The 12,910-nt window shown below is 36.1% G+C and overlaps 1 protein-coding gene across 2 annotated transcripts in view; it reads left to right on the forward strand.

Moving 5' to 3' along the window:
* The window catches only part of STXBP5L (syntaxin binding protein 5L), a 423,473-nt gene that overhangs the window by 284,239 nt on the left and 126,324 nt on the right, over positions 1–12,910 (forward strand). For both annotated transcript variants that reach the window (XM_069070001.1, XM_069070002.1), the window contains 3 exons: positions 453–625; positions 10,019–10,144; positions 12,443–12,594. In XM_069070001.1, the coding sequence (XP_068926102.1) occupies positions 453–625; positions 10,019–10,144; positions 12,443–12,594 (451 nt within the window). The remainder of the gene's footprint in view (positions 1–452; positions 626–10,018; positions 10,145–12,442; positions 12,595–12,910) is intronic.

Raw genomic sequence — 12,910 nt, forward strand, 5'->3', positions numbered from 1 at the left:
CATCAATTAGTCTGACCTAAGATCATGAAAAGCTCACTACATCTTAGTTAAGGATTACTGAATGACATAGTTGCAATTTGATTATTTTTAGGGGAATTATTCTAATAGCAAGTTTCCATTTTCCACAAATCCTGTATTGAAAGTGGCAATTTTGCATGCTACTTTTGAAAGTATTCTAAACTGTTAACTTTTGGAATAAAAATGCAAATAAAGTTCTGTAGAAGTAAAAAGCATTTTTAAATTGTTGATAGATTGAAATTATCCATTTGATAAGCTATATACTTGATATGGGTTATTACTCAGCTAAATTACATTGACTTCCCAAATGCTGAATCTTGAATATATTCTACTAAATATAGGATTTGTTACCAACAATATCAAATATAACTGAATTAAAATGTTTTTAAATAAGATTTTTTTCTTAAATTATAACATATGTTTATTTACTTAAGTCATTAGAGGTACGACTTCAGTATGATGTTGAAGATATCATTACTCCTGAACCAGAAACAATTCCTCCGTTTCCAGATCCTTCTTCCCAGCTTCCTTCTTCGAAGAGTCTTTCGGGGAGTACCAGCACTGTAGCAAGTGAAGGAGTGACAAAGGACAGTATCCCTTGCCTCAGGTAAGACTTTTTTTGAAGTTTTAAAATATTATATAATATTTATAACAAAATTCTTTGAGATTTGGCAATAATCACACTATATATTGAGCTGCGTTATAGTTATCATACTTCATGGCAATAAAGCATAAATGGTGATTCAGCAGCTAGTAGGGAGTACAGTACGTGGTACAGTAGATAGAACTCTGGGCCTGAAGTCAGGAAGAGTCATCTTCCTGAGTTCAACCATGGCCTCAGATTTTTACTATGTGTGTGATGGTGGGCATGTCACTTAACTCTATTTGCCTCAGTTCCTCATCTGTAAAATGAGCTGGTGAAAGACATGACAAATCACTGCAGTATCTTTGCCAAGAAAACCCCAAATGGGGTCTTGAAGAGTTAGATATGACTAAAACAACTGGACAACAACAACAATTGATGTAACATGCTGTTACTTTAGCTATGCTTTTGTGAATTCTCCTAGAGAACAAAGAGAAAAATATGGCAGACTTGGGAAATTGTTCTGAACTCCTTCTGGAGAAGCAATCTGGTCTTCCTACTTCTCAATTAGAATGCACTCATACACATTTAGAGGTGTTTTTCAGGAACCAATTTTGCTTTATTTTTTGAAGGGGGAAGGCAGGGCAATTGGAGTTGTGACTTGCCCAAGGTCACACGGCTAGTAAGTGTTAAGTGTCTGAGGCCGGATTTGAACTCAGGTCCTCTTGACTCCAGGACTGGTGCTCTATTCACTGAGGCACTTAGCCATCCAGGAACCAATTTTAATATCTAGTTCTCTTTAATTCTTGTCTCTGACACCACTATCTCCTCAATCCTCTTCTTACATAAAAAAAATTTTAGGCAGTAAGGCATTACAGATAGGGAATCTATGAGAAAATTCTATAGAAAAAGTTGTTCACACTCTATTATCACATTGCAAGACAATATAGATAATAGATAAATATTTGCAGTTTCAGCTAATGAAGAGAATTAAAATTCTCATTGTGGTAATATATATGAAACACATTACATGTCTAAATCTCACAATCCTTTGTTTTGATGTACCTATTAAACTGATACATCTTTATGCTTTAAATTACTTTGCTCCATTTAATTTATTTCCACTTTAATAATAACATGACGAATAAGAAAGGAAGTGACTATAGTATTGGAGACTTTTCTTAGAAGCACCACTTCATCAGTCATTGAGCATTTATTAAACACTTACTATGTTCCAGGCCCTGTCTTAGCACTGTCAATATTGCACCTGTGCAAATTATCAAAATTAAAGAATTTTAAAGTTTGAAGGGACTTTTCAGGCCATTGAGTCCAACTTTTCACCGAATCAAGGGACATCTCTTCAACAACCATGGCAAGTTGCAGTCTTCCAGTGACAATGAAATCACTGTCTCACACAACAGCTCATTTAAATTTGGGAAACACTTTAGTTAGAAAATTGTTTAAGTTACCCTGAAATAACTGTGTTTGTAACTTTCAGTCATTGATCTGGCTGGCTGCCCACTGGACCACAGATTTGTGAGACCCAGTACCCAGAAACTGGGGAATGACTCAACATGCTGGTGTTCATTAATGTAATGGAATATTACTGTGCCATAAGAAACAACAAATAAGAAAATTTCAGAGAAACATGGAAAGATTTATGAACTGATTCAGAGTAAAATAAGAAGAACCAGGAAAGGAGCATATACAATGCCCACAACAATGTCAAAAGAGAGAACAATAAATTGAAACTAAATGCTATGTAATCATAACCTGGACTAAAAAAGAGAGAGAGATTCCAGAATCGTTCCTCAGTAAAAGTTTTATGAATAATGACAAAAATAAATAAATTGTACAGCAACTAAACTTCTGGTCATAAACATCTCTAAACATAACTCAACTAGACCATGGACAGTTCAGAGCTTAGGATACATCAGAGTTTATGGTCTACTACCATATCCTTCAGAAATGCAGGGTAACCTCCATGCCATGATGTAGAATTTGAATAGGACATCAGTAGAAGAGTTCAGCTACAAGGCTTGTATACATATGTATGTATGTATATATGTGTATAAATATATGCATATATACATACAGAAACATGGTTTTGTGGACTACCCTGGGAACCTACCATTAATTTTCATTTGGAGTTTTTTGTGGAGAAATGTATTCTGATAGTGAGAAATGAATACATACCATGTTTCCCCGATAATAAGACCTATCCTGAAAATAAGCCCTCCCCTTACTGTGTAAGATTCCTCTAAAATAAGCCCTCCCCCGATAATAAGCCCTATTGAGATTGCTACTGTACTGAAGGTGATCCCCTGAGCTACACGCTACATTACGGTACCCTCCGTATGCACCTCCCCCCCGTGAAACGCACGCTGCGCTCCGAGCTGTATCCAATCAGAGCTGCAGCAGTGAGCGCGTCATCCTGTTCTTCCCCAGTGATTTGCTTATTGAATAAAGGTATATTTTTTTGTTCACATTTACCTGTTTATTAAAATTGCTGTCAATGTTCATTAAAATAAGCCCTCCCCTGAAAATAAGCCCTCTTGTGTTTTTCTGTCCAAAAATAAGACAGTGTCTTATTATCGGAGAAACACGGTAGGCACTCTGAACAGCTACAATGAAAAGGGTAAAGGAAAGAATTGAAAAAACTAAGAGAGTAAAGAGGCTGAAGGACTAAAAGAGATATCTGGAGAGAGAGAAGGAATTAGCAAAATGTGAGGAAACTAGGTACTCTTGTGGTGACAAGGGAGATGGTAGACTTAATGGTCACTTCTTAACTCTTCTCCACTCCTTTTCCACCACCACTCCAAGACAGGATTCCTATCAATAAGATTCTAGTCTACAACTTGTAACGTACTGTAGGCATTAGGGGAATATTCCTCATCCCCCATAAGGAAATGAGAAGGTACCAGAAATATATCTCTCATTTTCCTCTTTCTTTCTTTTCCTTTCACTATCCAACCCATAGGGAGAAAGGAATGTGAGAATAGAGTTCTTTCTCTGTACTCTCCTACCCCCAGCCTGTTGTAGCCACGTTTATCAAAAAGAGAACTTAGTGGTTTAGGTAACACTTCTCATTCTCATTTGGCCTGAAGGGAAGCTTTTCCTCTCTCAGTTCAGTCATTTCATATGTCTGAATCATTTTTAGTAAGATGTCTCTAAGTCAACATTTCTGTGTGGGGAAGCACTACTACAATCCAGAGACCCTGCCCTATGGCAGAAAAAAAAGAGGTGATCTAAGGGAGCCTGTCTCATTATCATCCCCCTCAAAATGGCAATAGGAGACTCCCCCAAAAGCAAAACTACCATAAACCCTTAAAAGAATTTTTTTTAATCAATTCAAGGAAATGAGAAAACAAAAATGCTAGCATATAATGAAAAAAATATTTTTAAAAGTGAAGCAAAAACACCAGAAGAACATCAGTTTTTCAGAATACACTAAAAATGGATGATTAACACAATGAATGAGGTTAAAGAAAAAGTTGAAATTAACAAAATTGTAGTGAAATAAAGAAGGAATTAAATGCAAGTAGGATATTTCAGAGAAAAATAATGATGAAACTCAACAGTTTAAAAAAGTCTATGGAAAATATAAATAGTCTACTCAGTGAATAATAGTAGCATTTACAGAAGTGCAGAATACTACACATGGTAGGGGAATCCAAAAAAAGAACCCAGAAAAATGACTTAATTAGAAAATTACTTGAATTTAATGTCATCTAAAGTGACAAATATGAAATATAGAGCAAGGAAATAAAATTAAAGAATTAAAAGCTTTTCTGAAAGTTGTTGGTAAGGAAGGAATCTGGTCATACTTTATTTCAGGAAATTCTTTAGGGAATTTTCTCAAAAATTTTGGGAAAGAAAAAGAAAACAAGATTGAAAATTCAGTGAATTCACAGGACAGCATCAAAAGGGAACCCCAGATGCAACTTACCCAGACAGATGATCAGTATTTTGTAACTGAATAGCTACTGACTATCTCTAAGCAGTCACCAGTAGGGGAATTTAACAGTATTGTTTTTGTTAATAATCAGAAGTTTCATATGGTCTTAAAAGAGAAAAGAAAAGGAGGAAAAATTATTTGGGGCATCAAGAAGAAAAATTAGAGAGAAAAAAAAGTGCAGGATAATGAGGGGAATTATAGGTTGGAAAAACACCAAAGTGACACACCAATCTCAAATACATTGTGAGTTGCTTGAGGGAAGCGACTGATTTTGTCTTTCTTTGTACTCCCAGAATTTAACACAATGCCTGGCACATAGTAGACACTTAATAAATGCTTAATCACTTGCCTAAACTTTAAAAGATATATAGAGTTGGAAAGACTATAGTTAGCAGACAGAGGACAGAAAGGAGTGGGTACCATGGCCAGTATTACTACCATTGAGACAGTGAAAAACAAAATTGGATTCAGCAGCAGAAGGCAGAGGCTGAGCTCTCCAGTGGAAGGGGAGCTAGACTCTGTTTGGGAGCACCTGGTTACCTACTGCCTTGCAGAAGCTAGAACAAGCAGAGAAGACAGTTGATGAGAATGAGAGAGATAGGAAAGTCATTGAAAATTAGTCCCTGAATATATAAATATTTCCATTTTGAATTACAAACTTAAATTCTAACAAAGACAAATAACCAGACATACATAAAATGAAGAAAAAGTTAGTATTTAACAGCCAAACAAAAGAAAAGAACAGATAACTAATTGTCTCTGTCCATGTCTGTCTGTCTTGGTCTTAGTCTTGTTTTTGTGTTCAGTTGTAGTCAACATGTACATTATTCTGATGCTATTGACTTTGCTGTAATTCTCTGTTAGTATTTCTATGTTGCCTTGGATTAACAGTCATCATTTTTATGATACTCCATTCTTTTATTACATTAATACAACATGATTTATTCAGCAATTCTCCAATCATTGGGCATGTGGTATTTCCTACTTTTTTCTATCACAAATAAATATATATGGATAGTTAGGAAAATTTTTATAAAATGAGACCATTTCCCCCTTTTATCAGATATTTAGAATAAAATCTTATTAAAAGAATTCAAAAGATTCAGTCTATCCTATGGCTCATTGTACATTGCCAAGTTGTTCTCCAAAATGTTTGGGCTAATCTATACTTCCAGAGGAATTGAATTCACAGAATTCTGGAATTGGAAGGGAGTTCATCAGTCATTGATTCTAACCTATGCCCTAAAAGGAAATTCTCCCTATAATAGAGCTAACAAGTCCTTATCCATCCTTTACTTGAAGTGGAATGTGGAACTTGATAATCTTGAGAAGGCCCATTCCACTTTCAAATAGTTCCAATCATTATGAAGTTTTTCTTAAGATCACACCTAGATTTGTCTCTTTACCATTTCCACTCATTGCTTCCAGTTCTGTCATCAGAGGACTAGCAGAAGTATAATCCTTCTTTTCACTTGGTAATCTTTTAAATATTTGAAGGTGACTGTCATATTCTCTTCCCTAAAACTTTTCCAGGCTAAAAATCTCCATTTTCATCAACTGATTCACATGAGGCACATACTTAAGGTCCTTCACCGTCCTACTAACATTCTTCCAAATACTCTCCAAGTTAGCAATGTAAAACTCTTTTGTAAATCTTTTGTAAACTCTGGCCTTCAGAACTGAACACATGAGCAAAGCAAAGTACAAAAGGACTATCTCTTCCACATTCCTGAAAGCTATATTTGATGCAAGTGCAGATCAGATTGACTTGTTGATGTCTAAATCATACTGTCAACTCAAATTGTGCTTGAAGCCCACTAAATCCCCCAAAATCTTTTTAGACATTCTTATTATTTTACTATTTTACTCTTTGATCTATGATATCCCAAATCAATTTTTGTCAAGTTTTTTTAACTTAAGTGTAAGACTTTATTTCTGTTGAATTTCATCTTCTAAAATTTGGCACAATTTTCTAACCCAGTGGTCAGCAAACTACAGCCAGTGAACCAAATCCAACCTGTAATCTCTTGAAACCCACCCATCACACAAAAACAAGCAGTGGGCCAGATTTGGCTCATGGACCATAGTTAGCTGACCCCTGCCCTAATATGTCAAGATCTTCTTGGATTATTATTCTGTATTCCAGTGTATTAGTTATCACTCTAATCCTTATCATCTGCAAATTTGACAGGCATGCATTCTATGCTCTAATACAAGTTATTGATAAAGATATTAGACAGCATGGAGCCAAACATAGATCCCTGCAGTATTTCACTGGAGACTGCTTGCCAAGCTGACCTTGAACAAATTAATGACCATTGTTTGAGTCCAGTCATTTAATCAAGTTCAAATTTGTCTGATTGTACTTTTTCCTATCCCACATCTCTCCATCTTTTTGCAAGCATAGCACGACATATTCTATCAAGCCCTTTGTTCAAATCTAAGCAAATTATATCTGTAGCATTTCTAAGATCTACTTAATAATAACATTGACCTAAAAAGTTAGTTCTCCCTCTCAGCCACCCCTCTCAACTCAGCATTGACAGATTGGATCCCCTGGGGCATTACTTTCCCAGGCTTAACATATGTTATGGGTCCAACATTTGAACTCACTTGTCCCTACCAATACATTTACCTTCAATAGTCAGCAAGGAAATACAAATAGGTTAGAGCTAAAGCATTTTCTGAGATGGCAGATCACGGATAGCAGTAATAAAATATTGCACCTAGAAACCTGGGGAACACTCTCCCCAAAATGCACATAGTGTCACTATGAATGAGAGTGTACATGGACAAATAAATATGTACCTCCAGCTCTGCAGGGCTCCAATGCCCTTTCTCTTCTTGTGGTATCCTCATGATGCTCTCCCTGGGCATAGCTTCTTCAGTGAGCCTATTTTTGAGCTGAATTGTATGGGCCTTCTTCTCTTGGGCATCACATTACTAGATTGAATTGCTCTACTCTGAGGTACCAAAGCTAATGGTAGAGTGTAGAGATGGGGGAAAGTCTATAGCTGCCCTTGCTGGACCCTAGAAAGAGTGTAAGTGAAAAGTCATTAACTCTCTACAACTGAATTCTTCCTCTAGAGCTGACTCTTTTCATTTGCTCCAGGGACAATTCCCTCAACTGCCTCTCTTGCCTCCACTGACTCCTTAAAGACACATTTCATAGAGAAATTGGCACACAAGAAAAACCTTGAGGAAAAAAAGAAGTTGGATTTAAGAGAAGTCGGATTGAAAAAGGAAGCATTTCAGGAATGGGGAATTGTCTATATGGGCGTACAAAGGGAGTACATGAGATGTTGAGTCGAGGGGGAAAATTGTCTAAAATGTAGAATAGCCAATATCACTTTGTAAATCTTGAAAGCAAGCAATGTGAAAATAAGGTGGGAAGGGAAGGTTGAAGCCATAGGGTATAGAGTCTGAAATTCTAAGGTTAGAAGTTTGGATTTTATCCTAGTGTTATCAGGGAGTCATGGGGACTTTTGAGTAATAGAATGACATAATCAGGCTGATAGCTTAACTACTATAATAAGGAGACCAAAAATACCAAGACAGAAAACACCTTAGTCAACAAATGGAGAGAGATGGCTGTAACAAATGCAACACTGGGTTAGAACATAAACTCAGTTGTAAAATCTTACAGAGTACAGTAGATGATAATAAGAAGTATCGCCTCATAAAGCAAAGAAAAGTAATGGAAGATAAAACCAATTTAAAGAAAGCTTGGCAAGATATCCAGGTATTCAAAGTCATCCCATGGACATTTAAGGATGAAAATGAAAAAAACAAAAGAAAAATAGGAAAAAATTGTCAAGATCATTGTAGTAAATTGTTTTTACCATTAAGCACATTCCCTGACCATTATCTCCTTTTATTCTCTCCATAAATGTAATAGTCACCTAATTTGTTCCTCATCATCAATGTAGGGCTGAAATTTTTTTTCACATCCTACAAAATTTGTATCTGCAAACTGTTTGAATAGTTACTCAAATTATAACTCCAATACTTTGTCACATCTCTGTTGTCTTCCAGGAATGCCAAAGTGATACAGTATATTAGTTAAGAAGTTTTGATCATTTGTTGTGTGTCAGAAATACTCATTTAAACTCCTACCTTTCTTTCCTTAATTCTTCCTTCACCCTCCTCTCATTGTAGCTCCAGTTGTGTAAAATTGACCCTAATTGTCCAATAGTTGGTCGTGAATATAGATAGCCTATTGAAGGATAGACGAGTAGTCAGTGGGAGCCTAAAATAAGTTGCCATAAATTATAGTCTGGAAAATCTTCTGGTTTTTGGCCTAGGCTTCTTTCTATTCAGTAACTTATCTAGGCCCTAACCATACCTGTTCCTGCCAAGTACCCTCTCTCTTCTGTCCTATTTCTTTTCTGGATCCATCCAGTATCTGAAATTTATATTTGGATTTAGAAATGTTCATTTTCCTAGCTGATTGGCATCTTGCCTATGACTTAATGGGTGAAAAATCAATCAATCTCAATTAAGTAGGATACCCTTGCCCCCCATCCTTCTCTATAAAAGACCTGAGCTACTTTTAGCTCCTAGCACAGTGACTGGCACACAAAAGGGAGATATAGCTACTTGTTGATTATATGGGTTTTTTTTCCTGATTTCTCTGGCTATTAGTAACCTCCTATCTCCAAGACTGTGTGTAAATATTTAGTATTTGTCTGTGAACATGTTTTCTCCCCATAGAGTACAAGGTCGTTGAGGTGAGGGTCTATTTGAGCTTTATCCTGGTATCCCCCATACTTCAGTCACCCAATAAATGCTTGTCTAATTGAATTTTAGATAGTCTCATATTCTGGCTTACCTTGAGAGATTCTGGATATTCCAAATACATTGCAAATGATCTACAATGGAATTGTTTACTCATTCCATGAACATTTATTAGCCTTCCTCTTTTAAGTGATGTTAGGTGGACAAAAGAAATAAGAAGCATTGTCCTGATCTCAAGGTGGCTGAAATTTATTTAACATATAAAATCTTTAGAGAACTTAAGTAGAAGACTGGAAGAATCTTATACCTCTGTTAGCTGCCCTGGATGTACCCTTATTTGTTCACATACCATGTCCTTTTCCCATGTGAAATGATTCTCATTGTTATTCATTTTCAGTCACATCCTACTCTTCTTGACCATGGGGGATTTTCTTGGCAAAGAGACTGGAGTGTTTTACCATTTCCTTCTCCATCTCATTTTACAGATGAGTAAACTGAGGCAAACAGGGTTAAGTGACTTGCCCAGGATCACATAGCTAAGAGGTTTCTGAGGTCAGATTTTAACTCAAGAAGATGAGTCTTCCTGACTCCAAATCCAATGCTCTGTGCCACCTGGCTGCCCAAAATGATTCTATATGAACTTAATTAAGTGTGAGCTAGTTTCCTTTTGTTCTACTTGAATATTTATTATATATTTTTCTTTATTTTACTTTTTCCTAAAGTGTTAAGACACGACCTGTTCGGATGCCCCCAGGTTACCAAGCAGAACTCGTTGTTCAGTTGGTGTGGGTAGATGGAGAACCTCCACAACAGATCACTAGTCTCACTGTAAGCTCTGCCTATGGCATGTAAGTAACATACTCTTTCTACTTTACCTTATTAGATCTGAAAAATGAAAAGCTGCTCTAACCTCAAATGTTTGGTTAGACTGGATTAAGAGAAGAATTTTTAATCTTCCTATTCAGAACACAATACCCAGTGGTCCAGAAACAACCTCTGAGCTGACATTTACGGATTGCTTCTAAACCATTAATAGTTTTGTCACTTTGAATTCTGTTGTAATGAAGCTGATGTCATGGAGGATTGTGGATAGAGGGGGGAAAGTATCCTGTTTATTGCTAAAGAACCAGGGCTCCTTATGCCAAGGAAAGGAGAGATGAATGGAAGGAAGGAAGGAAGGAAGGAAGGAAGGAAGGAAGGAAGGAAGGAAGGAAGGAAGGAAGGAATGAGCGAGGAAGGAAGGAATGAGTGAGGAAGGAAGGGAGATGAGTTACCTAGAAGGATGCAGTTATTGTGTGAATGACACCTGGAGAAGAAAATAGAATACTCTCAAAAACAATACATACTCTCAAATGCATATTTCACATAGGTATGAAGCATACCTACAATGAGAAAATAATTAAAGGCTTATAATTACAATGGTATTCTGGTAAATGTCTAACAATTGGTTTTCCTCCCCCTCAAAATATGCTCACAACACGTTTTTAAGCTCAATCTGCATTATTAGCGTTTTCTTCATCACTTTCTGAAGAAACAGTAAGTCAAGCCTTTATTTGCAGTTTGCTTGTTTCCTGAGTATAAAGACTCTTGTTACCAAGGTGTAAATGCTAACACTGGCAATTTTAAATGAGTTCTCAGAGACTCTAGGGCTTGTCCCAGCATACCCCTGGCTATATCCCCAAACAACTCAGTTTTTCATTGAAAGAAAATTGGTTAAATTCCTTACCTAAAGTTTTGCAGACAAAATATCAGTTGAATTAGCTTAATATTTTAATCTTCAGCTATTTGTTTTAGAATATACTATAGAGAACACCTGTGGTTCATAACTTTTCCTAACAGCTAGAGCCACAGATCTGTGACTATCAGTAGTTTTGGTTTGGGAGGTATCTCTGTTAAGCACAACACGTAGCATTTCTGTACTGTTGTATCCCCTGAGCTGCCCTCTATCACCTAGGATCATTCTGTGACTTACTGAAATCCTTTCAGGGCCACAGTCTGAATAAGGGAGGCTTTCACAGAAGCTTTTTCCTCTCTGGCCTGAAGTTAAATTTTGCAAATGGAATGTATCTTTTAACCAGTTTTTAACCTTTGTCCTAGGCCACAGAAAAACTGCACAGCTATGTGATATATGATAATCCATCTATAAACTACTACAATAGATATCTCCCCTCCTTCTTAGAGGAATTTTGTTTTTATAGTATTTAGAACACATACAAGTATACAAAAAATAAATATTCAGTTATACACTTACAGGTCTATTAGCAGTCTTAAACAAAGCATGTTAAACAGAGAGAGAAAGGAAAGCTAAGAAAATAGAGTGGTCGTCACATATCTATTAGGGAACCAAGATATTTGCCCAACTGAGCTTTGTGCTATTGCCTATCAGGGGATATGAAGGCTGCACCTTTTAATAAAAGAGGAGCAGAGAAGGGAATCAAGTCAAGCATTTAGTGTAAATGAGTAATGGTTTTGCTTGCTGTGTCTCTGACTTTCTATTAGGTGCCAAAACCATAAATATTTCAAATGGTGATTTTATACTTTTCATCCAAAAGTCCTATATCGAATATATAGAGTTTCTGAGGGGCAATTTGAATTATACTCAGATAGCTAGTAAGCATTTGGGTTTTCTATTGAATAAAAAGCATCTAATCACTATTGCCATAAACAATCAATATCTATTAAAGACAAGGGACCTTTCTGACATTAATTGAAACACCACCTATTTGAATGATTATGGGCAAAACCATTTGGGCATTCTTGTAAATAGCACAACTGTGACTCATATATAACTGTAGACCACACTCCAGTTTTGAAGTAGATAATCAAAACAGTTCACAATCCTGACGGGCTACTATGCAGTGTGTAAGAGCAACTAAATTCTATGATACTTATAGACAAATGGAAGGATCGCCTTACTCCTTCTCCCTCCCCATATAAAAGCCAGGCATCCCTCCTGGAATTTTTCAACCACACACTTTCTTTTTAATGATAGAAAAAGAGGAATCACTTCTTGGTCATGTTTAGATATCATTCATTGAATTATGCCTTTTGTTAGTTGTATTATAAAACAGTCCTATGTAATACTTTCATTTTCTGTATTGTACCTACTACAAAAAGCCATAATTTTCTTTTTCTTTTTTTTTCAGTGTTGCATTTGGGAACTGCAATGGATTGGCTATTGTGGATTTTATGCAGAAGACAGTGTTGCTAAGCATGGGAACCATTGACTTATACAGATCAAGTGATCCATACCAAAGACAGCCAAGGTCTCCTCGAAAGAACAAGCAGTTCATTGCAGGTAGGAGATAAGACAGAGTGGTTGTGGGTTTGATTCACTTATTTTTATTTTCCTTTCTTGTCTTTGATGCTTTTGAAATGCATGACAACTTAGCAGCCAACATAATTTATGTAATTTCAATAACTAAAATTAGGGAAAATCATTGTCATAGATAAGGTTTTATATTTCAGTATTATATTGAGGTCAGTAAATACCTTCTATCCTTTAGTCCTTGAGAAATAATTGAGACCATAGATAAGTTATAAAGTGTGTGGTAGGACAAATAAATTGGTTAATTTTCTTGTCAAAAACCTTAATATTTAATTAGTATTTAAGT

This window comes from Petaurus breviceps, unplaced genomic scaffold (assembly GCF_028583685.1).
Source record: "Petaurus breviceps papuanus isolate PSGF00001 unplaced genomic scaffold, PetGlider_PUasm1.0 90792, whole genome shotgun sequence".
Taxonomy (NCBI): domain Eukaryota; kingdom Metazoa; phylum Chordata; class Mammalia; order Diprotodontia; family Petauridae; genus Petaurus; species Petaurus breviceps.